This window comes from Lissotriton vulgaris, chromosome 2_1, assembly GCF_964263255.1.
Source record: "Lissotriton vulgaris chromosome 2_1, aLisVul1.2, whole genome shotgun sequence".
NCBI classification, from domain to species: domain Eukaryota; kingdom Metazoa; phylum Chordata; class Amphibia; order Caudata; family Salamandridae; genus Lissotriton; species Lissotriton vulgaris.
Genome location: NC_141687.1, coordinates 151,039,663 through 151,065,922, shown reverse-complemented (window position 1 = coordinate 151,065,922; position 26,260 = coordinate 151,039,663). Strand labels below are relative to the sequence as shown.

General features: G+C 43.8%; 1 protein-coding gene across 5 annotated transcripts in view; it reads left to right on the top strand.

Annotated features, from left to right (window-relative positions):
- Positions 1-26,260, top strand: part of CLIP2 (CAP-Gly domain containing linker protein 2) — a 385,636-nt gene that overhangs the window by 86,380 nt on the left and 272,996 nt on the right. For all 5 annotated transcript variants that reach the window (XR_015308346.1, XM_086954601.1, XM_086954599.1 and 2 more), the window contains exon 3: positions 20,468-20,592. Coding sequence is in view for 4 of the 5 variants with exons in the window: in XM_086954601.1 (XP_086810727.1) it covers positions 20,468-20,592 (125 nt within the window). In the remaining variant the exon portion in view is untranslated. The remainder of the gene's footprint in view (positions 1-20,467; positions 20,593-26,260) is intronic.

Here is a 26,260-nt window from a genome sequence, read left to right as displayed (position 1 = left end):
GGTGAGTGGTGAGTGGTGAGTGCAGAGTGGTGAGTGCAGAGTGGTGAGTGCAGAGTGGCGAGTGCAGAGTGGCGAGTGCAGAGTGGCGAGTGCAGAGTGGCGAGTGCAGAGTGCAGAGTGGCGAGTGGTGAGTGCAGAGTGGTGAGTGGTGAGTGCAGAGTGGTGAGTGCAGAGTGCAGAGTGCAGAGTGGTGAGGGGTGAGTGCAGAGTGGTGAGTGCAGAGTGGTGAGTGCAGAGTGGTGAGTGGTGAGTGCAGAGTGCAGAGTGGTGAGTGCAGAGTGGTGAGTGGTGAGTGCAGAGTGGTGAGTGGTGAGTGCAGAGTGGTGAGTGCAGAGTGGTGAGTGCAGAGTGGCGAGTGCAGAGTGGCGAGTGCAGAGTGGTGAGTGCAGAGTGCAGAGTGGTGAGTGCAGAGTGGTGAGTGCAGAGTGGCGAGTGCAGAGTGGCGAGTGCAGAGTGGCGAGTGCAGAGTGGCGAGTGCAGAGTGGCGAGTGCAGAGTGGCGAGTGCAGAGTGCAGAGTGGCGAGTGCAGAGTGGCGAGTGCAGAGTGGCGAGTGTGCAGAGTGGCGAGTGTGCAGAGTGGCGAGTGTGCAGAGTGGCGAGTGTGCAGAGTGGCGAGTGTGCAGAGTGGCGAGTGTGCAGAGTGGCGAGTGTGCAGAGTGGAGAGTGTGCAGAGTGGCGAGTGTGCAGAGTGGCGAGTGTGCAGAGTGGCAAGTGTGCAGAGTGAGTGTGCAGAGTGAGTGTGCAGAGCAGTGAGTGCAGAGTGGTGAGTGTGCAGAGTGAGTGTGCAGAGCAGTGAGTGCAGAGCAAGTGTGCAGAGCATTGTGTGCTGTTGAGTGCAGAGTGCTGTGTATTGGCAATGTTAATGACAATGGCCATTTATTTTTGATTTAAAGAAAAAAAAAGAAATGTCATGAGCAATGCCAATAGCTCTACCTTTAATGATGCCGAGACCATTGCATTGCAAATGCTTGTTTTCAAAGTTATCGTCCCAATCCGAAGCATCCATCGCAGCCATTTCTGCTGACGTCCTGCAGCCTCTTCGATTCCCAGCCCGTGACACTCAATTCAGGGTGATGCTTCTCCACAACTCACTGCTCTCCCATTCCCTGTAACACCATCCTTTTAGCCCTGTACCAGATTGTGGCACCCTGACAACTGCTCTAGGAAGGGACATAGGGCCAGATATATGAGCCTGTTTTACGGTTGCAAACGCTCTGATTCAAAATTTCCGCAAAATAGTTTTTTTCTATGAATCACTTACATTTTATAAGCGGATACCATTTTTATGGATTACAACGCCTACCGATTGGCTATTTGGAAGGGGTTGTCACTTCCAAACACCGAGATGTATCAATGTTTTGCATAAAAAAATGTAAAAGTTACTAACTCCAAAGTTGGGATTGCCCCCCCATATATTTATTTATTTTTAAACTTTTATACAGCGAGAACAAGACCATGTGGCGTATCAGAGCGCTTTACAGATTGGCAGTTACGAAGGTACAGGAAGCGAAAATCAATACTCAACCAGACAAGAAACAAACATAACAGATCATAACAATCATAAGTCTTTGATAAAGACAAGTCTAATCTAATAAGTCTTAGAGCTCCCAGAGTGGTCAAGTTTTTGTGCAAGATATATTCAGGTGTTGAAATGTAAAGCTTTGTGGGTCATGCATGCAATTTTTAGAAGTATCCTGGTTATCTCAGCCCTTGTCTTCCTAGCCTAAAACTGAAATATGGAGGGAGCCGTTGTGGTGCAAATTCAGATACAATAGCTGCAGATAGCTTTGGACTGAGCTATCTGGTTATCTGTATCTGTGGTCTGTTGGAACATTTACTTAAACACTGCCCCACCTGGCTCCTTGCTCTGCTAGTCTAGTAGTGTGTGTAAAAATGCTACACCCTGCATAACAATTCGTTTTTAGGTCTGGCTTTAGCCAAGACCTCTTGATTTTACTAAAATTATATATAATATTGTTACTAATAGGGGCTCAGCCCTCTTCAAACATTGTTTTATTTTTTATTTTTTCATTCACATTTTCTACAGCATACAGCATTGAACAATAGATCATTCCACTTCACGTAGATTGGCGAATTTCAGCCCTTTCACTAGGAGCACATCCACACACAAAGTAGTTCCATTCATTGCCAGCGACTACTATGACAATCTGTGCCAGACCTATTATCTTTACCAATATTCATATAGTATAAAGTTGAAAGGCTAATCTGCACCATCGTGGCCGGTAGACCGGGCTTACCGGATAACTCATCTTAGTGTTCTGATTGGCTCCCTTACTTCTGGACCACAGGAAGGTCCTACAAGCTCAAGCAGACTGTGGATGACGCCTATCCGGTGCAAAAAATCACGCTCTTGGACCAGTTTCAGTTTATTGTTATTAGTTAATAAAAAACATCACAATACAAGTTAAATACATATAAAAGAAATCCTTTTTAAATAATAAATTTTCTTAAAAACAATGATTAATATTGGTGCAACACAGGAAAATATCTTGGACCTATTAAAATGGAATGTAATAAAATTCATTCTAGACCATTAATCCCTTTGTGCTGCTTTTTATCACCTGCATGTTTTCTTGGCCTTCTTAGGTCTTCTTAAGCCCTCAGTCATTTTCTTGAATCATTTTCCTGAACTTCTACCACTGTCTTCCCAGATCTTCGTAAGCCCTCTCCTAAAACAGAGTTCTCTGGCACTTTCTCTGAATTCATGAGGCCACTTCCTTCCCCATAAACGCATACACTGCCATTGCCATGCGCCTTGAAGTGCCCCTAAAAGAGTTATGACCCTACCTGTGTGTATATGTTTAATCACATGTTTAAGATGCACAGGAATGGCCCTACACCCTGAGGCAGAGTGTCTGTGCACAGCATGTCATCACAGTCACTGTTTCCAATTCTGGGCTATTGGTAGACAAACAAATATGTTCTGATTCATGCAACCTTAGCTCACTTCCACTGCCCTGGTTCGACTAAGGCCTCCGATTCAAACGATTTGGCTGTGAAAAGCCTTGAACTGGAAACAGCATCCGTGATAATGTAGAGAGAGTGGCTAACCGGAAGTCAGGCAGCCACCATTCCCCGCCCAAGTTCTGCATAATTATTAGTTAGAGCCTGCATTACCAGCACTGCCAGCGCCCAATACTTTTATAACTGCTCTCACATGTCCCTCTGATTCGTTTCCAATTCTTCAATCTCTTTGAAGAGCGGTGTAATTTGCACGCCATGATTTGTTTTATAATCCCTTTCTGTACTAAGATTTAAATATGCCATCTCCTGTCATAAGGCGATAGACTGATGTAATGTGCCACCTTCCTTGCCCAGCTTTAATGTATCGCCCACAAAGAAGGGGAAAAATCTGCATGAGTACCTCCTTTCTTTTATGTTGGACGAGCTCGAGACGTGCTCCAAGAACCCTCCTCTCCAAAGGAATGCATGGCCTCGTGAGGCAACCGCTCTTTCTTAAGGCAGTGTAAACATGATGGTGGCATTTTCCCAGTCAGTAAACATTAATTGCCGTTGGCATCACACAGCAGATGAGGGATGTATCTATGCGAATATTTCATGATTAGGCGGCTTTATTTCACATGTAGTAATTGTTTGAAAACCCCTTCATATGTATTGCCACATTAGCTAGATGATAATTAACAATCCCTCTTAGGATGCAACTAATTAGACATGTACATACGTTAAAAGGGTGCAAATACAGGCAAGGATTAAATACTTAGCTTCATCACAGCCTCCGGCAAAATGGCAATCGAAGAGAAGGCTCTGTTTCATGTTCAGAGGAGGCATGCGGCTATGTCTCCTCTGTTGCATGGCAGGGCATTTTAAATCTGGCGTTGTACCATTTATTTATTTTTGTTGGGAGTTTTATACAGCGCAAACTCGACCCGAAGCTATCAGGGCTCTTTACATGACCACCAGTTGGGTTACAGAAGGACACATTCATTTTGTTTGTCACGGAGAGATAGAGGGCCATATGTATCAAGCCTTTTTCCCGTTCGCAAACGGGTCGATTCTCAGAATCTGTCCATTTGCGAATGGGAAAAAACCTTTGGGGATGTATCATCCATAGAGTCCATCGCAAAATAGAGAATCGCAAAATTTGCGGTTCTCTATTTTGTGAATGCAATTAAGGAATTGCAAATTGCGATTCCTTAAATGCAATTCTGGAAGCACCAGAAATTTGCTATTAGGTCTTAAGGAATCGCAAATAACCACCAACTTCAAGTTGGTGGTAAGTTGCGATTTTCTTGAAACAAGCACTTTATTGCTTTTTAGGTCTCGCCTGAGCTTGCGCATGCGCTGCTCTGGTGAGACTTTTAGTTGCTGGGCTTCAAAAAGCCGACCACAGCTTTTTGTGAGGTGTAGAGCGTGGGGTTATACGCACAAGCGCGCGCGCCTCGCTCCACCTCTCCGTCTTGCGCTTCAACGCTCCTCACCCTCCCCACCACAGAGCGCGTCTCAGGGCTGCCCCTCTTTTTGTTGCTTGTTTTAGCTTACCGCACGCCACCTTTCCGCTCTTTTTCCTTTACTTCATTTCTGCACGCCCCCTTTCCGCTCTTTTCCCTTTACTTAAATTTTATTCCCTCCCTTCACTCCTTCTTCTTTCCCACATCTCCTTCCCCTTCTTTCAACTCCTTTCCCATCCTTTGCCTCCCGCGTCTTCTCTAATATTTCTTTCCTTGTTCTAGTCCTCTTTCCCTCGCCTCTGTTCCTTTGCCTTCCTTAGGCTTCGCCCGCCACCTTGTTCACTCTGCTCGGAGCCTCGGACGGTCTGTGGCGCGGGCCTCCCTCGCAGGGTCCGAGCTCCTGGTAAAGGAATTTGTGAGCAGCACTGTGCTCAGAATACCAATGCGATGCTGCGTTCTAGGTGCAGTGGACAGCCTCACAGGGAAGGTCCCGCTGCTCCTGGTGCAGCCTCCACCCCGGGAGGCACGAGACGCCGCTCACCACAAGGGCTTGATTTTCACAAGCATATTACTATAATCTGCTTTATTGAGCCTCGGGTGTCTCCCCCTTCCAGTCGTCTGCAGTCTAAATTATAAGGGAGATCCAGGACAACCGACAGTACGGGAAAACACAGCTTCAAGTACAGTACGGCACGTGGGAAGAAAACCAAAAGAATGCATTTTGTGATTGAGCATTTCTTGCCGCAGGTGTTGTACTATTTTATTTTTGCAATTTTATATAGCGCGGACATGGCCTGAAGGCACCAGAGCGCGTTACAGCAGTAGCATGATACAAGGGTACAGCAAATAACAGTTACAATAATAACGTTCAGGCATATGGCGGGATATAATACAAAAACTCTCTGTAAATGCGGTAATTGACACTATGAGGTAGTCGGGTCGTAAAACAATACAAGCATTGGCATAGCCAATAGGTCTCACCTTTGGGACCTTATTATTGTTTAGCCATGCAACACTTGATGTTGTTGCACCAAAGATATTGTGTTGGATAACTAAACATTTATAAGGACCCAAAGGCGAGACCTATTGGCTATGCCAATGCTTGTTTCAAAGTGCCATTTGGCGCACATACATGCCCTTAGGGCTGGCATGTATGTGCTCAAAATGTACACACATGCATATTTCAGGGGTGGAACAGAGTGTCCTTTTGGCACCCTTGCAACCTTGAAATTGCATTCTCAATTTGCGATTCTCTAATTGGTAATCACAAATTGAGAATGTCTTCCCATTCATTCCTATGGGCCTCCTAGCCCATAGGAATGAGCGGGAAGGTATTCCTTATTTGCGAATCTCAATTTGCAATTCGCAAATAAGGAATATGTAGGATTTGCAAAATTTTCAGCAAATCCTACATACAGTACATTTTGTGATTCTTTAATTGCGATTCACTAAAAATTGCAATTTGAGAATCGCAAAACTCTATTTTGATACATATGGCACGAAGTGATTTTCCCAGAATCACAGGTTGTTGAGCGTCCCTGCCGAAACTTGAACCAGGTTTCCCCATCTTCTAGGTGGGCAGCTCTAGCCGTTTCGCCACATCCTCAATGCATGTTTATCCTAGACAACTCAATAGTGATGCTCGATACTGGGAATCGCAAAGTCTCCTTTGTCATATGGTAGGGTCATGATGTCCCAGGACATTCTAGGTTGTTTCGTTGCCCGTATAAATTTAATTAAAATTGGGCATATTGTCCCAAAAACTCTTCTGTCCGTGGAATAGATATATTTGTGAAACAATACTGCAGCTGCTGTAAGAATACCATTATAACCACTGCAGTTCTAGCAGCCAAGGACAGTGGAAGAAATCGCCACCTCTCAGCTTTCTCTTGTATTTTCGCCATCACTGCTCCCACAGTATGCTTTCTTAAAACTTCACACGGTTTGCCCAAGCTAAATTAGCAATTTTTGCCGTCTCTGCACCCACAGTGTGCGTTCTTAAAACTTCACACGGATTGCATAAGCTAAATTTGCAAATTGTTCGGAAACACAATGGTTAAAACAAGCATTTGCAATGCAATAGGTCTCGCATTTGCGAGAATAGGTAAGCTATTGGCATTGTAAATGACAGTGCCTTTTATTTATCTGCTTTGATAATTAGCACACAAATAAAAGGCATTATCATTTACAATGCCAATAGCTCAAACTCTTGTGAATGCCAGACCTATTTAATTTCAAAGAACGGCCATCATTCTTCCGGGCTGTTCGGAAAGTCAAAGCGCACATGGCATGCTGAATGCTGCAGGAAAGCATGAATTGCCTGAAGTAGGAGACAGTCATTATAGAAAATAGTGCTTACAGACTAAATAAGCCATACCATGTAACAGCTGAAGTAATAGGGCCAGTCCTCATGGAAAGTTACAAATGAAGACAAGGCGGTACTAAGGAGGGACTAACAAGCCTATTAACAAATCAGAAGCCAGCATTTACAAAGGACAGTGGCACAAGCTCCAACATTGCAACACTAATAAACACATATGAAGTACTGAATATTAAGAATGTTTGTTGTTCTTGAAGAGTAAACTGTGTGGTACCAGATCTCTCTTCTTTAATAATAAAAAAAATAAAATTGGAAGTCAAAAAGCTTTTGTACTCATGCCTCTGGATAGTGGTAATGCCTTACTCCATAGCTCTCCTGCTCTACTCCACCTGGCACTCTTCGGGGGCATCGTACATCCTGCAACACGTCTCATCCAGGGGGTGAAGAAATACGATCACATCACACCTACCCTAATGGATCGTCTTTAGCTCCACTTGCCAGCCTGCATCATCTTCAAAAATATCTGCATCATTTACAAAGCCATCACAGCCAGAACCCCCCACTTATCTTTCAGACAAGCTCACCATCTGTGGTGGTTCTCAGCACATTCGCAGCCAGGACACCATCAGACTGCAAACTAAAAAGTGTAAAATAGGAAAAAACAAACAAACAGGCCTTTTCTATCTATGCACACAGGATCTGGAACAACATCCCTGTATCCTTCTGGACTGCCCAACGTTCCTCCAATATAGGAAAGAGACTTAAAAGCTTACCCCTTTAAAGAACACTACATCACTTTACGTTAACTGTCCACAACTCGGTTTCCTCTCCTATTACTCGCCAACTTTAAGATTGCCTTTGATTATGTACAGCGCTTCACTGGCTTTTGCTAGGTTCACGCTATAGAAATAGCAAATACATACATACACATTTAATTAGATTTTTTGTCAAAACCTGTTCTGAACGATGTAGCGGCCCAAAAGTAGATTTTCAGTTTTATTACAAAACTACTTAAGGAATTGAAGCCTATTACATATTTATGAATGCACATCATCATTTAAAATGAAGACATACTGTTTTAAAAATGTAGACCAACCAATTAAAATTAAATGTAGGCTAAATCATGTTACATTCTGAAAATTCATGAAGATACCATACAAATATGTTTAATGTAACATGTATGTGTATTTTGGTCCCGCCTGCTGGGGCTTCATACCATGAGTATATCTTGGTCAAAGGTAGGGAAACTAATGCCTGGACAGTCACTGATTCAATATTTAATATTACTCTGAGCCTAACTGCATTATTGCTGTAGGATTTGTCAGTTGGTGGTTTGCTTGGTGGGTCATTTGTTCGGCCTCAGGGTGCAGATTGTTGTCTGCTTGTAGTGTGCTCCGTTGGTCCTGTATCCCTTCTTAATGTGTAGATTGACTCTGTTGGCTGTGTGCTCGGGTCATGTGTTCAGTTTTAGCACAGATTATTGCTTTGTGCGTGGGTACTCACTGAGTGTGCAGAATGGTGCCTACTGGCTGTGCCCTCTGTGGGTCCTGAGTTTAGATTCAGTGTGCAGATGATTGTCTTCTGGTTGTGTTCCCACTGTCAGGGTTCTGCCTCACTGTGCAGATTGTTGTCTGCTGGTTGTGATCTCATTGTCAGAGTTCTGCCTCAGTGTGCACATTATTGTCTGCTGGTTGTTTTCTCATTGTCAGGGTTATGCTTCAGTGTGCTGATTATTGTCTGCTCACTATCTGGGTTATGCCTCAGTGTGTAGATTGTTGTCTGCTGGTTGTGTTGTCATTGCCCGGGTTCTGCCTCACTGTGCAGATTGTTGTCTGCTGGTTGTCTGCTCTTTATCTGGATTCTGCCTCAGTGTGCAGAGGATTGTCTGCTAGTTGTTTTCTCATTGGCATGTTTGTACCTCAGTGTGCAGATTGTTGTCTGCTGGTTGTCTGCTCATTGTCAGGATTCTGCCTCATTGTGCAGATGATTGTCTGATGATTGTGATCTCATTGTCAGGGTTCTGCCTCAGTGTGCTGATGATTGTCTGCTGGTTGTTAGCTCATTTGCATGGTTCTACCTCTGTGTGCAGATTGTTCTCTGCTGCTTGTCTGCTCATTGTCCGGGTTCTGCTTCAGTGTGCAGATTGTCTGATGGTTGTTTTCTCATTGTCAGGGTAATGCTTCAGTGTGCAGATGATTGTCTGCTGGTTGTCTGCTCATTGTCAGGTTCCTGCCTCATTGTGCAGATGATTGTCTGATGATTGTGATCTCATTGTCAGGGTTCTACTTAGTGTGCTGATGATTGTCTGCTGGTTGTTAGCTCTTGGCATGGGTATACCTGTCTGTGCAGATTGTTGTCTGCTGGTTGTCTGCTCATTTTTCACAGTTCTGCCTCAGTGTGCAGATGGTTGTCTGTTGGTTGTGATCTAATTGTCAGGGTTCTGCCTCAGTGTGCAGATGATTGTCTGTTGGTTGTGATCTCATTGTCAGGCTTCTGCCTTAGTGTGCAGATGATTGTCTTTTGGTTGTGATCTCATTGTCAGTGTGCAAATGTTTGTCTGCTGGTTGTGATCTCATTGTCAGGTTTCTGCCTCAGTGTGCAGATGATTGTCTGTTGGTTGTGATCTCATTGTCAGGCTTCTGCCTTAGTGTGCAGATGATTGTCTGCTGGTTGTGATCTCATTGTCAGAGTTCTGCCTCAGTGTGAAGATGATTGTCTGCTGGTTGTGATCTCAATGTGTTGTCTGATTTTGTGTGCTCAGTGTACTTTCTTCTGTTCAGTGTGCAGACTGTAGCCTGCTGCTGGTGTGTTCAGTAGCTCTAACATTCAATGTAAGATGTAGTGATGGGGTATTCTCCAAGTCTAGGCATAGCGTTCTCCCTGTCTCAGAAGCTTTCACCCTTGTCCCATAGGTTGCATGTTCCTGACAGTATCTCCTCAATAAGTTCCTCATGTGGTGCTTGTCTGGAAGTCAGTCACCTCTACAACCTTCAAGAACAGCAGAGACTTTAATTTGCCTCTTCTTTTTCATCTACTCCAGGTACCCAGATTGCTCGTTTTAGAACCTGTGCTATGTGACAGGAGCATCTTTTCAATAAAATCATATAAGTAGTCAGAAGTGTAATCACATGCCTTATGACCCCAGTCACAGTATAGGAAGTGACATCAGAGATTCTTAATGCGAATGAGCGACAGGCGACAGGAGCCATACTCCTTATTTTTTTTAAATTAAAAACAGAATTGCTGAAATCAGCAAGTGTAATACCCTTTTGACTGAAAATGTATATCGCAATCTCACCATCGTTTTGTATCAGTTTATTGCAATATGTAGGGTATATCTCAATCCTCTTTTACCATAAGGACCTAATTGCATTATGCTCACCTGACAAGCCCTGCATGCAGTGTGGGCGCTTACGACGTAAACATTAAAGGGGCCAGTTAATGAGGAGAAAAAAACTGTTCTCTTTACCCAGTGCTGCATCGATAACAATCACCAACAACAGACTTTCTATAACTTTACTTTGTTTGATTACGTCAATTTCGTCTTTGAGACCTCTTGTGCCATCATTCACCGAATAGCCCGTTAGTGAAGCAGCCATTTACAAATAGGCAATGCTCGGTCCCTTTAACTCTGCGTCCCACAGCTTCCCCGTTCCTAAACCCTTTCCCACCCCCCTACAGTACCTGCCTCCAGGAGTTCTCCTGGTTAAGTAATAGATCTACTGCTCCTTGTCATCCTGGGAGGATCCTGTCGCGAGTTGCAGAATAGTAATTAACAACCAATTACTGCAAAGTGTGCACACTCTACCGCTCGCTCCTCTTTCCGCCATTACAGTATTGAATGACGCGACCCAAGGCGCGATAACAGCACGTACGACACCAAAACACTTCACATATAGATATCACTACAAAGCAAATACAAACAATACCATTCCAAGCATCTACTCCCTCAAAGTTTAGCGGGCTACTCACCCAAAAATGCTCTCCGGGACTTTGTACGGCTATCAAGCTGGACCTAGTGGCTAGTTGTACCAATGCACCCACTGCAGAGATAAGTATATGAGCTCTGGTCATAGATTGAAATACTAGCAGTGCTTTAAATGGGCCGGTACTGTCCAGTACGGAGTACCAGCACTTTTCTTTTTTGAGAGGGAGACTACCAGCCCTTCTCAAGAGAAAATACAATACTTTTAATTGGAGAGTACCGGCACTTCTCAGAAACAAGCAGGTACTCTATACCAGAGTACCTGCAGTTAATTTTTAGGTCTCGCCTGAGCCAGCGCGCATGAGCTGCTCTGCAAGGCTTTTAGTAAGGGCTTTAAACTGGAAACAAACGCTTGTGCGTGTGCTTTTTGTTTTATCTCCCGCTATTGGCCTTTGAGTGCGTCTTTGTAAGAAAGACAACACACAATTAGCCCAAGACGGGTGCATGTCCTGCCTTCTCTGTCCCCTGGTCTTGGGTGCTCGGGAGCAAGCAGCAGCCTGGTGCCAGCTGCATACCTTGCATTCCTGGTAGTGTGCGCGTACCATGCTTGTTTAAATTGTTCCCAGCACGTTACATGTTTTTGCATGTTTACAAAACGTTGCTTTACTTTCTCCTTCCAGGATGTTGCTTCCGGGCTTTGGCTTTAGATGGACAGTGCTTGCTTGTTTTATTAATGATTTCCTGCACAGATGTGTTTTTACATGTTTTCGAAATATCTCTTTTCTTCCAGACTGTCGCGTTAGATTAACAGTGCCAGTTTGTTTAATTTTTGCTTTCCTCCCGTCGATTTCAGGTTTACTTCACTTTCCTTTAAATATACTGTGGCCATGTCACATTGGAGGAGTTATTTAGAGTAGCCAATAATTTCCCGTCCGCACTACTGTTCCTCCAATTAGAAGCATAGCAGCTGACATTGTGAAAAATAGCTACATGTTTTACTCTCATAAAGATTAAACTTGCCAATATAAAGTACTTGGCAGTGAAAGTGGAGCTTTTTCCCTTCCATTCGCCTCTTGGTTGACACCTTTCACCTCCTAGTTGCTTGCTTTCATTTTGTCGCTGCTGCCTTTCACATTGGGTTTGTCATGCTGCTGGTGTTCCACTGTCGCTCCTTAAACATCTGCAGCTACTCGTAGGTAAGTATCTGCATTGTCCCATCCAAAATTACCCACTCCTCTCACTGCCTGTTTTTTAACCTTCGCCTCACGGCACATGACACTCGTACACACATTCTTACTCCCTAGAAGGTCAGACTCTCAAAAAGCACTCTCCCCCCGCCCCCATGATTAACACACTAAACAAACAAATGCATGCACACCTCGACATAGACACAGCTAGCTCTAGCACTATAAAAAGAGAATGTTCTGAGCACAACAATTTGTGTTAGAAGCACAAAGCCGGTGATTCTGCGTAGGAGTACTCTCTGCTGCTTCAGCTTCGAACACTTTTTTTGGTGACTCTTCTTGTCCGTGATTAAGGACTTTTTCATACAGAGGTGTAAATACTTGCCCAAATGTGAACTTATTATATATGAAATACGGAGAATTTGTTATTTGGACGTGGATGTACATTTTATTAGCCCTGGCGAAGTCAGAGATGCATAAGCATCAGGACTGACGAAACACGTGTTGGCTACGGGTATATGTGATTTGAAGAGGATTCTGAATGTCAAGAATAAAGATCACCATGGATTTGGAGTATTGATTGGACTTTGATTTTGTGACACACGAATTGTTGTGCTCAGAACATTCTCTTTTTGTTTGCTATTGGACTAACCTGTTAGTTCTTTTCTGGGGGTATGAGTGGCTGTCCCTGTTCTTGGAGCACACAACATAAATAGCTTGAGCCTGACTAAAGGGAACAACTGACTACTAATTTGGGCACAAGTAGCCTTGCCACTAATCATCTTTTGGTCTAGCTAGCACTATATCCTGTGATGATGAGTAGGAAGCTGTTTTTGATAGTACTGCTTTGTGGTGCCACCAGATATTTACAAAGCATGTAAATGTATGGTCCACTGACAATAAATCACACCGATCGCATCATCTCTCCAATAGTCATGTCCTTAACTGTTCAGCCAAAAACAACTCATTGATTTCTGAGTATGTGTAAAACCATTAAGGTAACCGTATTTGTCCTGCCTACATTTCACATGCTTTACTTAATCCTAAATTTCATATAAGTGTTCGATTTTCTCCAGGGTGTTGTTATTTTCTTTTAACAGTCAGCATATATTACTCTTGTGTCCCCTTCCTCATAACTTATTTCCAATTTTCTAGTTTTCCAGCGCAGCGAGATCATACAAATAAGAATAGGGCTATGCAAATATCATCACTCAACTGCATACCCCAAAAGACTAAATTTAAAAAATCGGAATTATTTCTTTTGCAGACTCAGTTTTAAAAAATGTGGATCACTCTGCCTGTGGCAGGTAGATTATTCATGTTCAGGGCACACAGAGTGTGCGCCGTAGGGCAGATTAGCCATCCAATAGAAGCCTGGCATACCGCAAGAGCAGTAAGCAAAGCGGGGCAGCGGCCTTAGGGAAGGCTTCGATCCCCCACTGCTCCGACGTGCATAGCCTGTCTATGAGACGTGAAAGCAGAGGGCACATCGCACTCTGGGGTAAGGTTTACACAGTTTATGGCAAAAACTCCTTTAAACGATTGTTGTGTGCAGTACGGGCTTACAAGGGTTTGAAACATTAGTCTCATAAACTCATTACCGGGTTAAAACGTGACCCTATCTCCAGAACTGTCATGCCTTTTGTTATCTCTCATAATTTCATATCAATTGCCTGATTTGGTATATCATATTTTGCTATTTGCCCCTCATTCTTGACCTGATGTACCTCATAACCATATTTTGTTTGTTCTGATTTTCATTACGTTTGATATTGTGCCATGTTTAACAATACAAATGTATAGTACATTCTACCTGCCTATCCTACATGCGTTATGTACTACTGTAACATGCAACCGGTTTGTTTGTCCTTTGTCATAAAAAACAATAAGGTTTTTTAAATAAAAAAAAAGTGAAGACTATTCGGAGATAAAGGCAGGCCATGGTTGCCTGATTTGGTATATCATATTTTGCTATTTGCCCCTCATTCTTGACCTGATGTACCTCATAACCATATTTTGTTTGTTCTGATTTTCATTACGTTTGATATTGTGCCATGTATAACAATACAAATGTATAGTACATTCTACCTGCCTATCCTACATGCATTATGTGCTACTATAACATGCAACCGTTTTGTTTGTCCTTTGTCATAAAAACCAATAAAGTTTTTTAAAAATAAGAAAAAAGTGAAGACTATTCGGAGATAAATCAATACAAAAGGGGGTGGTGATGGACGGAGCGTCTTCACCAATCAAGCACTCACACCCAGTCAACAGATCTGGGTTTAATCCATCACCGTTCTTTAGCCCACTATGCCACCACAGTTCAGACATGGCCATATGCAAATCAGTCTGACCCTGTGCCTCATGGGAACAGTCCAGCCCGAACTGCCAAGCCATGCCTTCCATGACCGGATTCAAGCTTCCTAGGACCGGTTTCTGGCATTACAGCCGTCTTCAGCCAGGCTTGCTTGAATCCAGTGGCAAAGTGAGCAAGGGACTCACGTCTGAGCATACCCTGCCACACTTATGGCGAACAAAGCGGGACAAAAGGGGGTGGTGATGGACGGAGCGTCTGAACCAATCAAACACTCACACCCAGTCAACAGATCTGGGTTTTATCCATCACCGTTCTTTAACCCACTCTGCCACCCCAGTTCAGACATGGCCATATGCAATTCAGTCTGACCCTGTGCCTCATGGTTTGGTATATCATATTTTGCTATTTACCCTTCATTCTTGACCTGATGTACCTCATAACCATATTTTGTTCATTCTGATTTTCATTACGTTTGATATTGTGCCATGTATAATAATACAAATGTATAGAACATTCAACCTGCCTATCCTACATGCGTTATGTACAACTGTAACATGCTAACGTTTTGTTTGTCCTTTGTCATAAAAACCAATAACGTTTTTTAAATAAAAAAAAAGTGAAGACTATTCGGAGACAAAGGCAGGCCATGGTGCAGCTGCAGCCCATTGTTAACTGATGAAGGGCCAACGAATCACGGGTTCTCTTTGGTACATATATGAAGTCAAAGGAACTAGCATCTCTTGAGACGGTGATAGGTGGAGGAAGGAGAGGAAAATGAGCAGATCTAAACATTCACCTTCCTCTGTACCAGTTACCCTTCCCCGGGTATGTGAAAAGAGCCAGATTCACAGCACTTAGTGGATGAAGTCATGGCTAAGGCGCTGGCAGCAGGCAAAGCATTGAGAAGAGATGAAAACCAAACCACAAGAGGGAACATGAGTTCTCCTCTTCCTGTTCTGTTTCTCTAAAGGAGGCAGACCCTTTTACCAGGGGAAGGTTTATCACCTCCATGTCTGTCTTCCTCACTGCAGTCTAGTGTGAATATAAGGACTCCCTGTTAGTAATTAACGTTCCCAAAGCAGGGAAAATGCAATCGTCAATATGAGAAATCCCTAGTTACTTCCTACCAGCCCACTAACTAAGTGTTTGGGTTTCCATTGGACTGAACCATGGGAACTTTGCCAATGGTTAAAACAATGTTGCGTGTATCTTTTGTTTTTGCTTCTGTCATACTGCTTGCATCTCCCCTTTTAATAAAAGAGTATTTCTTGAGGAGATTAAAGTTTTTTTTTGATAGAAAGGCACAGCAAAGACTAACCAGTCCTGTATACTACCGTGCTTTATTGGTTGTCTCCTTCAGTAGCACAGATTCGTGTATTTCTTTTGGGCTGAATAGTTGCACTAAGCGCTTTGCTCATTGCATATCGATATTTCCTCGAAGGGTTGTCTGATATTTCAGTGGGCAGTTTCAGTGGATTGTAGGCCCTATGTGTGGTGCACTATTACAGGCAGACTGTAGACTAGTTTTATGTACAGAACATGATTAATTATTGAAGCTTGGATTGACAAATTATCAATTCACTTTTCTGATTTTGCATAATTGCTTTCATCATCTAATCTGATGTTAATATGTTCAGACTATAATATAGTACATTTAAATACTAATAGTTGATTTTATGACAAAGTGTGTCTCTATGCATTTAGAATATGTTGCTTGTGATGCTTTACATATTTTATGGAAATAGTTTAATTAATTAACAGTAAGTGACTTAACTCTGAGTAGCGTCTATCTACTTTGATCGGTTTGGTGGAGTTTGGCTTGAGGTCCACCGGGCCTGCTTCTAAATCTTCTTTTCCAGCCACAGAATCTCATCTCACTGCTCTTATGTGAGGATCACCAAGTAATTATAGCCCTTAGTCATTACTTTTATTATCTGTTTTCGTTTATTCTGATATGCTTCTCCCTGTTACTGGCAGTATTTTTATTTCCTACGAAAGTATACACGAAGAGTAAATAGCCAATAGGTCTCGCCTTTGGGACCTTATAAGTGTTTAGCTATGCAACAGTTGATGTTGTTGCACCAAGGATATTGTGCTGGATAACTAAACACTTCTAAGGTCCCAAAGGAGAGACCTATTGGCTTTCAATGCTTGTTTCCATTTCAAGCAGTGATTACTGGAGTGTCCATCCCTCCGAGGACGACAAAATGAGAAGCATTGATTTGCGCAGCAATAAACACCAGTTATGTCTGTGCTAAGATACCCATGTAGATGTGCTTTGTAATTGCAGTTCTGTTATGAAGTGCTAAACCCAATGCAGTACAACAGAAGAAAAACAATGAGACATGCCATAAGCTTTACCAGGTCACGTAAATCGAACTAGACGCTGAAGTTGTGTTCTTCAACTTCAACTTCAAACTTTGCCTACTGGTGGCGCCCTGGGCGGCGACACACTAGTATTGGCTTAATGTAGCACCGGCTCTGCTACGAACGTATAACGTCAACTTAAGCGGCACCGCCTCTGAGCCAATCCCAGCTGCAGGGAGGTGCCTTGTGTGCAAGTAAATACATGGAAGTGGCTAGAGAGAAGACACAAATGTGACGCTATCACGTCCCTTCCTTCACTCCGGACTAAGGGCCAGGCATATGGTGGTGGCAAGCCTGGCAAGACCACCCCCTAAGGAAACACCCTAATCTACTTGTGCTTTTTTATGGCTCTCCCAGATCCAGAATCCTTTTCCTTACATCCTAATATGTGTCCAAGAATGAATTTCTTTCTGCTGCACAGAGCTTTGTGAGATCGAAACCCGCCAATATACGCATTTTTGGCTTTATCTTTCTTAAATCATTAATTCACGAGTTGAAGATTTTATACCCCACTAAGTTGTGATTTTTGTAAAACGCGCTCCACTGATGTAATTCAGTATTTTTTGAGGCTTTATCGTATCAGTGTTGCAGAGTGCAGTTGAATAGAGTGCAGTGGTGTAGAGTGCAGTTGAATAGAGTGCAGTGGTGTAGAGTGCAGTTGAATAGAGTGCAGTGGTGTAGAGTGCAGTTGAATAGAGTGCAGTGGTGTAGAGTGCAGTTGAATAGAGTGCAGTGGTGTAGAGTGCAGTTGAATAGAGTGCAGTGGTGTAGAGTGCAGTTGAATAGAGTGCAGTGGTGTAGAGTGCAGTTGAATAGAGTGCAGTGGTGTAGAGTGCAGTCGAATAGAGTGGAGTGTTGTAGAGTGGAGTGGTGCAGAGTAGAGTGGAATGGAGCAGAGTGGAGTGATGTAGAGTGCAGTGGCGAAAGAGTGCTGTGGTGCATAGTATAGTGGAGTAGATTGCACTTGCATAGAGTAGAGTGATTGGTATTTAGGTCTGCACAATTGTAATCTTCACCCCATAAAACATTTTTTTCAAATTAATATGTGCGCGTGTGTTGCGGTGGATGTGTATTTGGCTGCGTGTATATTTATTTTCATTGTGTACAAGGGGTAAGGAAAGAAAGGAGGTGCCTTGAGTAAGTCATGATGCCCTTCTCTTTCCACAACAATATTTGACAGTTAAGAGCAAATTATTCTTAGCATATGCACAATACATAATCATGTTTTTTGTTTTCGGCGTTGAAGTTGTAAACAAGGATATTTATTTGATTTTTCAAATAACACATACCATTAGTTCCAATTACAGTTGTGTGATGTGTGTATGTATTTCGAATGTTAGTCTGTTGTGGTTCCAATCATGAATCTTAACATATATTAACAACTTTACTGTTTTTTAAATCTTAAATCTAACCATAATGTACGTTTTGTCAGAGAATTTGGTGGCAAACTAAATACCTAATACAAAGCATATGAGTTGCATACCTATCTACATAGGATCTGTTCCTCCAATATATGTCAATTTATAAATACATATATTCATGGCCATTATGCCATAAGGCAGTGTAAGTCACCAAGCTCTACTTAGTGGTGTTGTTAAGTTATTGCATAAAGAGTGCCCCAAGAGGCAGAATTATGCATGAAAACCTTCTCACTGTTCCTTCCTACATACGTGTATATAGGCTCACACGCAGTCATAAGTGTAAATGTGTTAAGTGCAATAAACCCACATTTTAACAGTGTATTTTTCAGTGATCCTGGATGTAGTGGAAACACAACTCTGTGGCTTAGAATTAAGTGTGGCTGTCTGGGACTACAGTCATATGACGGTATTTTCCTCTGTTATTACAGGATTGCACACTGGAGGTTTTCAAAGTCTGTAAATAGCCTCTGACCTTTACCTAGCATATTTTCTGTCCTGTCTTCCAGTTTATTGAATCTTTTCATATCATGCATGCATTCCTCGTCATATTTGACTTTGTTTTGTATATTAGGCGCATAATGTACATGCATAGCGTGCAGCTGCTGGTAAATGGTAAAACTCATTCATAAAACATTCAGTGAATGGAATGGACGTGCTCCCCACCTGAGGCAGCAGTGCAGCATAAATTATGTTTAGCAGAGTCCTAAAGCAGAGGCAAGTAATGTGCCTCAGACTAGAGTGCTCTGCAGAACGGCTGTAAATCACATCTTGCTGATGTGATAACAGCCCACAGCACATATCTGAATGTACGTAAAGCCCCCTGCCCAGGGCAGGAAGGGAGTGGCCTACATTAGCTATACTGGCATGAAAGGAAGTACAGGTAAAAGCTGCCCTATAGACCTCAACCGGCTGCACGTGTACTCACAGTAAACCCAAGAACAATGCCACGCCGACCAATTACACATCGAATGCCACGCAATAGTTTTCCACTACGCTAAAAACGCGATTTCGACCAATTTGCAATTCTTAAGATGGCGCGAAAACATTTTGATACCCTTTATCAGCCTATCAGATTTCTTGACCCATTCAAAAGTGATTGACAGGAATCACAATTTTAAGACTTGTGATTTTACTATCCAACTCAGTGGTGCTCTTTGTATCGACTTAGGAAGGATAAGAAACCTGGCTAAGGATCAGGTCCTGTGCACTGGAGATAACATTGTGTCGAATTTCATCTGCACGTTGTGTGGCGAAGAGAAACGAGTATTAATTGTGCAATTCTTGGAAGATCTAAAAAATTTTTTTTAAAAAAGGATCAAGAGCTGTTGTCCTTTAGTTGACTGTAACACCAGCACAACATTTCCAATAATGAATTCATAATTAGTGTTATAGTGAACTTAGTTTTATGAATTTAACAGTGTCCTTGACTCTCTGATTTCAGGATGCGGGATGAACCCGATGATGAATACGCAAATCTTTTGAGACACTAATTTATTGAGTGCCCAACTGTATCTGATTGAGGTGTTTCCATCTCAGTTTACTCCCACACCAATTCAAATATATGAGTTTACTCCCATATTATGCCCAGCACAATAAGTGACTCCTTCCCGTGTGGAGGGCTGGATTTGTTTTTTAAATAAATCTTATATATAAGGTGGACTGGAAAATAAATACACCTGAGGCTCTTGAGTGTAACTCCACACTAATAATATAAATGAGAGCTGGTTGAGCATCTTCCTCTGACTTAGAACTACCCAACAACAGCAGTGGTCCTTCATTTCTGAGATTTCACGTCTCCAGATTGTACCATAGTAATACACGCGGGGTCTAGCGGAACAGTCCCACAGCTCCAGAACTGGCCACCAGTGCACGTGGTATCTGCTGGCTTCGCTTCCTCTGATCCAGACTTAAATACAGCACTAGAGCAACAAACACATCAGAAGGTCTGTCAATATCCACACAGAAACAGCACCAAAAAGTATGGCCTACTTGCATTCTAGGACTTCTCATCTCAGTTTGACTTCTGATTTCTTCATTTTCCAGAGGAGGTTGAAAACTTGGCTTTTATCTCACTATTTGTTTTCTCTTGAGTTATGGAGTCTAACTGGTCTACGGTCTAGCGCCGGAATGTCCCTTCGGGATGATTGAGCACTCTACAAATACCATAAATAAATAAATAGGACACACAGATGAGATAAATATTCCTATCTGTGCTGCCTTCATCTTATGCATTCAACGCTACCATCTCCTCCACCTTCTCACCCCCTCGATTTACACCCTCCACCTCTGACTGAGCTGGTGTCCATAGTGCTGACTTTCTGGTTTTTATGTTCTCGAGCTGTTTACTATTAAGAAACAGAGCATGACTCTTTGTGATGGTTCACATTGATGTAGATCTGATATTGACCAAAACATTGCTTCGTAAATGGAAAACATTACCATATAAAATCTGCTTCCGTGTCAGGCATTTTTTCTGAGCCTCTAACCTTGTTGCCTGCAGGTTGGGGGAACGAAGACAGGAGTTGTGCGCTACGTTGGCGAGACGGATTTTGCCAAGGGGGAATGGTGCGGAGTGGAGCTTGACGAGCCTCTGGGGAAGAACGATGGAGCAGTGGCTGGGACAAGGTAATATATATACCCTGATTTAAAATAATTCATCAATATTCCAAAGATTAAGTTGCCTGTACCCTTATGCTACCTTGTGGCTGCCCTGATGGACAGTGACCTAAACCTAGTAAACACTAGACATTTAAACTCTTAAAATTACTTCATCTCCTTGTTGTTCTGCTGCATCTGTAAGTCTCAATACATTTTGTCATTGGACTGTTTTGTGCAGTCAGTCCTTTTGTGAACCCTCACCACATCCACAGAGTAATCAGCATTTTATTATTTAGAAGCGGTTGTCAAATTCATTTGTGTCAGGTTATGTTATGTTGAAATGTTATGATTATTTTATGATATTTATACAGTGTGCACCCTTTAGGCTATCATGGACCCATAGAAGTGTAACAACATGCTTGTAGTATCAGAAAGATTTGTTTGTTAAGTAAATTACATGATAAAGGCGTCGAGAAAATCTGGGTTTTAACACCAATATGAAATGCTTGGTGGTCTTTTATGGACAGAGAAAGGGAGGATGTTCCAGTATATTGCAACTTCATAAGAGAAGGGCCGACCGCCTAGACTCACCTCCTATTCGTGACTTCTTGAAGGACACACTCATTTCAAACTCCTCAAACACGCATTCAAGGCACGATAACACCTTAAGCCCCATCTACCCAGACAGTCACATCTCCTTCTATACCACCCACATACCTCCACTCTGCAGGACTCCTACTCGCACGCATTCCACGCATACACAGAAGAAGATCAGGAGGACGCGCGTTCTCTTCCATCGCTCTTAAAGGTGGAACGGCCTCCCACTCCACGTCAGAGTCTCCGTCTCTGTTCTTGAATTCTGCAAAAAGCTGAAGACCTGGCTCTTCATTGAACCAACCTACCCTAGGCAGGGCTAGGCACACACACCTGCTCACCGCCAGGATACCCCCGCGGGCGATAGTGCACTTTACAAATACACATAACATAACATCAGCAAAGAGAAGATGACGGGCGAATTTGGCTTGTAACAGTTGGACATATCAGAGCCTGAGCTTATGAAAGGCAGAGTGGACGGGTCTAAGTCTGCTCATTATTGTATGTTTGAACAAAGGAGTCTGTGTCCTGGTGCTGTGTGTGCTTCAGGGGAGGCGTCTGTCACGAGTCACCTCATAATATAGAGCACTTTTTCAAACAATAACTCGTAATGTTTCCTGCCCAATACTAGATGTCAGGAGCATGCATAGCATGTGCATCTACAGGTCTCCTTGTGGTTACCTCAGAGTGCTTTGCAGCTACCGTCTACGCAAGGTGCAAGGTGAATGGGAGAGTCCAATCGGTGAAAGGAGTGTCTCAGCCCTATATTCTTCCATCGCTACTGCTTGCGGAGTGAAGTGTTGTTCACTGCTCTCTGGAACACTTCAGTCCTCAGGTCTTTGCTGAAGCAGACATAGTTTGATTATATCCTGAGACTTGGGTTCAGCGAGTTATAGAGTCTGGGTCCCTGCACCTTGGAGTCCCAGAGAAGGTCTTCCAGGTGAGTTCCATTTGACGGCTTTTCTTAGGATGAGGTATGCCAGAGTCTCAAGTCGGTGAGCCAGGTCTTCTTTGCCCGGAGAGTCAGTGGCCCTCCTACCACAGTAAGCCTTTTCACGATACAAAGTAGGTGAACCCTTATTGTTGTGTCTAGTGGGAGCTGATCAAGGGATTTCAAGGCTGTTTTTATGTGCTTGCTCAGGTGCATCTTGACCGCTTGGTTTTGGAGCCTTTTCATTCTTGTGATGAGTTGCCTGATGAGCCCAGTGGAAATAAGATTCAAAGGTTCAAGTGAGTCATTCTCATCAGATGATAACTGTGCTTCATTCCTTTATACCAAACATCTGCATATTCTAATGGGAATCTAAATACTTTACATTTATGTAGTCTAATAGTAATCTCCTGTTTAATAGTAATTGCCTACCTCATGCAGCATCATTGAGCGAGATCTTTCCCATAAATTCTTCACTAACTTCGATTAACCACATGGAGCATCTGTAGCATCAATGATGACCTTCCGTAAAAGTCTGAAAACGTGGTTGTTCACGAACTAAACAGGGGGTTTAGGCTAGAGGAGCTATCATTATAGCACCAGGATACCGTTCAGTAACAGCGCGCTCTACAAATGTTATAAATAAATAAATAATTAAATAATGTTATACTTTGGATGCTAATTTTCTTATTCTTTATCTTTTTTTTGTTATTGATCTCCGTTTTCCACAATATCAACTCTGCTTCAAAATAATCGCCTTTTTTACATTGAGAGGTTCGTCGATGAGCTGAGAGCTTTGGCCAACGGTATGAACCAAGGCCTTTGTGTTTGTGCCTCCACCAAAGAATCCAGTATTCCCTCTTCTTGCCAACATTTTTAATCTTTGAAGTGATCTGGCAGGGCTAGAACCTATATCTCATACCATAAGTCTGTCATATATACAAGGAGCTAAACATTGAGGGCACTTTTTAAAATAATTTCGCATAGTAAACAAACATGCAGTTTTTAATGATATTGATCATACTGTGTATCAGGTCTAAAAGGACACAACATGAGTCCGCTGCAGGTCCTCTGAAGAAACCTGACTTAGAATATAGGGCCAGGAAGGAACTTGGCCCAGAGGAAGGGTCTAGATTCAGCATCATCTCCGGATCCTCTGACCACGCCTCTGTCATTACCAGCCAGATGCGGAAGAGATGTGGGACCTTTTCCAGCAGCACAAAGGAGACCAGTCAGGTTTCTCTTTGGGAAGTAGCAGAGACCTCCCAGAACCGTAGAGGATCTCTTAGGACAACTATACAGACTGCATGTTTGTGAGTCTCCCTTTCTCCTGCTCCATAGACATGTCTAGGGCATTGTACAGGGAGCGGCTGCGCTTACCATTCCAATGCAGACTCTGACCAGCCAACAGCCTACCAGCATGTACATCCCCGACACTGACTGCTGGACCAGCTTACAGTATTCAATAATAGAAGCAGCCTGCAGCCAGCCATGTGGGCCACCCCAAGGACAGCTTTGGTTCCTACAAATCAGTGTTGGACGCTATTAGGGAAAGCATTATCGTTGCCCAACTCAGTCAGGAGATTCGTCAGCACAGTGTGCGCTTCCCAGGGTGAGCAGAGGAGGCTCCAATGTTGTGCTTTCAAAATGACAGTTTAAACAGATGTTTGAGCATGATTCACCCCTGCTTGGAATGGATAGCACGCTGTTCTTTTGGCCTCAGTCAGACTCAGTGCACAGGCAATGCTGACTGTTTTAAAGATGTCATCTGCAGCCAAAAATTCCAAACTGATGTGCACAACATCTGTTCACAGCTGCACTGGGTCCCACACATATTTGTGAATAGTGGGCTGGTTTGCTTTCTGGAAACGAGAATCCACTGTATGTACCTTCAGCAGTTAGGGCTGTACATCAGTCTGCGGGTCGCAGCGGGTATTGTGAAGTTTGACAGAGGCCCACTGCTCCACACTGGTGCTTTCCAGAGGGCTGTGGCTGTCTGCGCGCCTTCCTGTTGTCCCAGATGCCATGAATTGCACTAATCCCTCGGACTGAGAATGTGCCTTCGCAGCCCTTTCTCGCTGCCAGCCTGTGCCTCTGCCAGCTGGATACCACAACATGGCTGCGTTTAGAAACAGACACAGCAGCCATGAGTCACGCTTAGGCAGGGCTTTACGGAAAAGCGGCCACTCGGTTTGTCAGTGCGGGTGAAAATAGAATGTATTACCCGGGGAACTACTGAGTTTTGACCTCTAAAACAAAGCATGTTTTTTATGTTAAATCCTTCGATTGCTACAGCGCAGATGCCGAAGACGCGAAAGCCCCGATTGTAGTTTTCTGATGTGCACTTTCAATGCTCTTCCTTTACGCACGGTTATTGGCTCCTAGCAGGAGTGACGTCACGCGCCCTTTGACGCATGAAAACCTCACAGAATTGACCTCCTGGGCCACTCACCTGCAGCCCCTCATATAGCCTCCTATTGGCTGCTGAGAGCCCGAGAGAAGGTGTGATAACTACAAAAAGTAGTGGTTTCTGTTCATGCAACAAGAGCAATGCCAGGAGTACCGGTGGGCACGCGCCACCCTTAGCTTTGCTCCAGTGCTTACTTTGGAAAAAAAGAATTGCAGGTGCTAAAAAGTTTGCCAAGGAGGCCACAGCTCACTTCTTCGTCCCCACTTTCAACACACTCACTGCCTCAGTCTCTATCTTCTAACCTTGATCTATTGTCTGTCCCCTACGTCTTTGCTCTAAGAGTCTATCTTCTCACCTCTCTAATTGTTTTCTATCATCTTTGTCACACCTGGTGTGCTACCTTATTCCCTGCTTATCTGATTTGCCCTCTATTCATTCTAGCCCTGCCCTTTTTAGGTCTCGCCTGTCGATGCGCATGCGCATCGAGCAAGCGAGAGTATTGCGACTTATCCACTCTTTATCCACACTGCAAGGAATCGTGGCGATTCCTTGCAGTGCCCGTGACTTTTAAGGTCAATGCGCATGCGCATTGAGCTTATGCGCATGCGCATTGACCTTAAAAGCGCGTGCGCGTGCACGTCCGTCTTTGTTTACCCGCTCCGCCCCCTCCCCTTCCCGCCGTGTCGCATTTCTCCTCCCCCTCCCCTCTCTTCCTTCCGTCTAACGCCGTCTAACTTCCTTCCGCGTAACACCGCCGCAACGGTCACATCACTCGTCTCACTGGTTCTTCTCCTGTAAACATGGCTGTTAATCTTGGCTGGATGGGATAAGGAAGATGGCCCTTTGCTTGAAATCAACTGCGGCAGCATAGCCTGCTTTCCAGCCTGCCTCAGCCACTCTCAGGCCCCAACCCCTTGCCCCTCCCAGCTCCGACTCCTGTCCAGGTCTTACTCTCCACTCTCACTTCCCTTTTTTCCACATCTGTGCTTCCCTCCCTCCCCCTCGGTCTGAATCAGACCAGGCTGGATTATTTGCCACCCCCTCTCCCCCCAGAAACCGACAAAGGGTTGTTCTCCCACAGCGTGTGTCCAACTCTACAGCTGCCAGACAGAGCCATGCCACAATTTCATGGAATCCGGGGGTCAGAGGTAAGCGGAGAGCTTCAGATCGCACTCTACTAGTAAACGCCAAATAACACGGTACCCCGCAACACTAAACAGCCACCAGCCCAGGCACAATACCACTGCTATAGCGCACCAAAAATTAACATACTGTGCTACACTAGCAAGCCCTGGCTCACTTACATGAACGCAACACTAATCATCCACCTAAATGCGTGAAACACCACTAGTCACTATAAAACAATTAAAAACAAACAGTGGTGAGAGCAGCAGCAGAAAAAGTACACTTGCCCTAAACATGATCCAGCTCAAACCACCAAATATGAGACTCTGGTCTGTGATAGAATCCTGGAGATAACCAACCCCTTGCCCCTCCCAGCTCCGACTCCTGTCCAGGTCTTACTCTCCACTCTCACTTCCCTTTTTTCCACATCTGTGCTTCCCTCCCTCCCCCTCGGTCTGAATCAGACCAGGCTGGATTATTTGCCACCCCCTCCCCCCCAGAAACCGACAAAGGGTTGTTCTCCCACAGCGTGTGTCCAACTCTACAGCTGCCAGACAGAGCCATGCCACAATTTCATGGAATCCGGGGGTCAGAGGTAAGCGGAGAGCTTCAGATCGCACTCTACTAGTAAACGC